Source organism: Montipora capricornis, chromosome 6 (genome assembly GCF_036669925.1).
Source record: "Montipora capricornis isolate CH-2021 chromosome 6, ASM3666992v2, whole genome shotgun sequence".
In the NCBI taxonomy this organism is placed as follows: Eukaryota; Metazoa; Cnidaria; class Anthozoa; order Scleractinia; family Acroporidae; genus Montipora; species Montipora capricornis.
In genome coordinates, this window is record NC_090888.1 from 68,801,682 (window position 1) to 68,804,181 (window position 2,500).

Genomic DNA, 2,500 nt, shown 5'->3' on the forward strand with positions numbered 1-2,500 from the left:
ATGCTCATCTTGAATTATATTCTTGCATTCTGCTAATGTGCGAATAATCATGACAATTAACAGGCCAACGATTAGTCTATCACTTTCACTCTGTGTTTTCGACCATGAGCTGATCTTACTCACCTCTTCAATAACCTCAGTTGTCATAGCCGTTGCCACAGAAACAAAAATATGTCTTCCAGTGACAACAAAGGCTGCAATCTCTTTCACAACTTGAACTATTAAGTGAGGCTTTACAGCTAAGAAAACAACATCTGAATTCTTAACAACATCTTTGTTAAGAAATGTTGTTTGGCATCCCAAGTTCTAAAATAGAAAACACGATCAATAGATCTACCACACTGGATCAACAGAGACAGGTCACCAGTTAAGAAACCAAAATACTTGTCTCCTACAAACTGGCAAAGCAAACTTGCTGGACTTGCTGGTAAGTATTTTCCCTTCTTTGTGACCAGCCACAATTTTAAAATGAGTTTTATTTAACGGAGGTGAACACTGATTACTGGTAACCCAGTAGTTTACAAAGTGGCCCTCAAATGAATGAAACAGAGCAATACAAAACAACACAACAGAGTTGGCAAACCAGTTGGGTATTTACAAGCGTAGCAGAGGAGTTGAGCCTGGGAACACTCTGAACAACTCGAGCTGGTGGACAGAGCAGGAATTGAACCCAGGACCTTTGCATCTCTGAAGTCGAGCACCCTAAACCACTCAGCTAGTCGTTACCTCCGCAAATTATTTGATTGTCTGAATCTTTGAACTGCTGAAATGGAGCCTAAAAAAGCTGAAGTTTGAATGTGGCTGCAACCCATGACAGTATGATTGCGCTGCACTGCTCTACCAACTGAACTATCAAGCAGTCTGGGAGATGGTGACATGACCATCCCATATGAGGTGAATGGGCCCCATTCAAGCCTGGATTTTTTCCACACTTTCTTCTGCCTAATTGCGATGATCTCCAACTCATGTATGCCATGTATGTATGTATGTATGTATTTCCATTCCCGAAGTTCATATTATTATGAATAATTTCACATATACTACCATTCATCCTTTGGTTTTCTTTGATGCTCTCAATCAACTTTCAATTGAATGTATAAATAGTAAATAGAACAAAGGGCCACATTCAAAGCAGCTGTCCTGAAGTGGCTGCTACTGCTGTTAGCTTACATGTTGGTTTAACAAAATGCCTGAAAGTCATTGAGAATTCTTTCCGCCATTGAGTTCATATTGTCATCTCTTATAGGTTCCATTTATGATCCAACCCCGGGGTATGGATGAGTAAAATTCTTATCACTCAGATTTTTGTGGGAACCCTCTGAAAATCCTTTCCTACCCTCTTGCACACTTTTTGTTGGTGCCTTTGAATAAAGATTTCTACGAGTTGAATTCTGATGGACCTCATCCATAGGGTAAAGAAAGTCTGCTTACAAGCCAAGTGGCTCATTAGGCCAGAGCTTATCCTGGTTTCTGTAGCATGAAGCGACTAGAAGTATTTCTATTCCCCCCTGGATGGGATGCCAGTCCCTCGCAGGGTTACCCCCAGCATTTTTGCCGGTACCCATTTATACACCTGGGTGGAAAGAGGCACTGTGAGAGTAAAGTGTCTTGCCCAAGAACAAAACACAATGTTCCCGGCCAGGACCCGAACCTGGACCACTCGATCTGGAGTCAAGCGCACTAACCATGAGGCCACCGCAACTCCCATCCATAGGGAGGGTTCAGATTATATATGGAATGCCCCAATTGGGTATGGATGTGGTCAAAGAAGGGGTTCGAGCTGACCATAGGCTCGATTTCCGCCGCTCACTCGAGTTCGGGTATCCTCCCCGAGAAGAGACGGCTGGACGCGTGAGCGATAGATTGTGTCTGTGACGTAAATTCAAAATATAATTTATGCGAAGTTAATAGTTGCGGGGAAATAGCAATAGACATCCCAAAAACACTGATTTTAAGAAAACAGAAATTACATAACAGTGCTTAAAACGTCTGTGCGAAGTTTCCAGATGATACGAGCTTGAGTTTGTGGTTAAATGATCGATGTGAGTTTGAATTCAACCGGCGAATCATCAACGAAATCTTCGGCTGCTTTAGCTCTCAGTCGACCTCATCGGCCCCCTCATCTTGCCAGCAATAAACTCAGCAGTACTTTCAATTGATCTTGAGGAATTTTACTTGCTCTTACATTAGCGAAGCATGAGGAGAAAATTGCAATAGCAATGGATTTGAAAACCGTATTTTGACCTTGGCGCCAACTGGAAAATCAGTGAAGTTTGCAAACTCAGGCGGTAGAAAACGACACAATTCCCACTCTCCAGCTTCTCGAACACTTTTCGTTGTCGCAATCTTGGTTGTTTCCTATCTTAAATCACTGTAAACCTCGAACAGGCCGGGTCAAAGAATACCTTCGCAGCCAAAACATATAATTTATGCCAGACGGATTTGTGCAGGCGAGTTTCTGATTGGCGGAGATTAACAATGGCTCACCTCACGCGTCCAG

General features: G+C 42.6%; 1 protein-coding gene across 1 annotated transcript in view; it reads right to left on the reverse strand.

The window, feature by feature from the left end:
• Positions 1 to 2,500, reverse strand: part of LOC138053040 (pyrroline-5-carboxylate reductase 3-like) — a 10,991-nt gene that overhangs the window by 5,562 nt on the left and 2,929 nt on the right. The window contains exon 2 of the mRNA XM_068899721.1: positions 124 to 306. Within this exon, the coding sequence (XP_068755822.1) occupies positions 124 to 306 (183 nt within the window). The remainder of the gene's footprint in view (positions 1 to 123; positions 307 to 2,500) is intronic.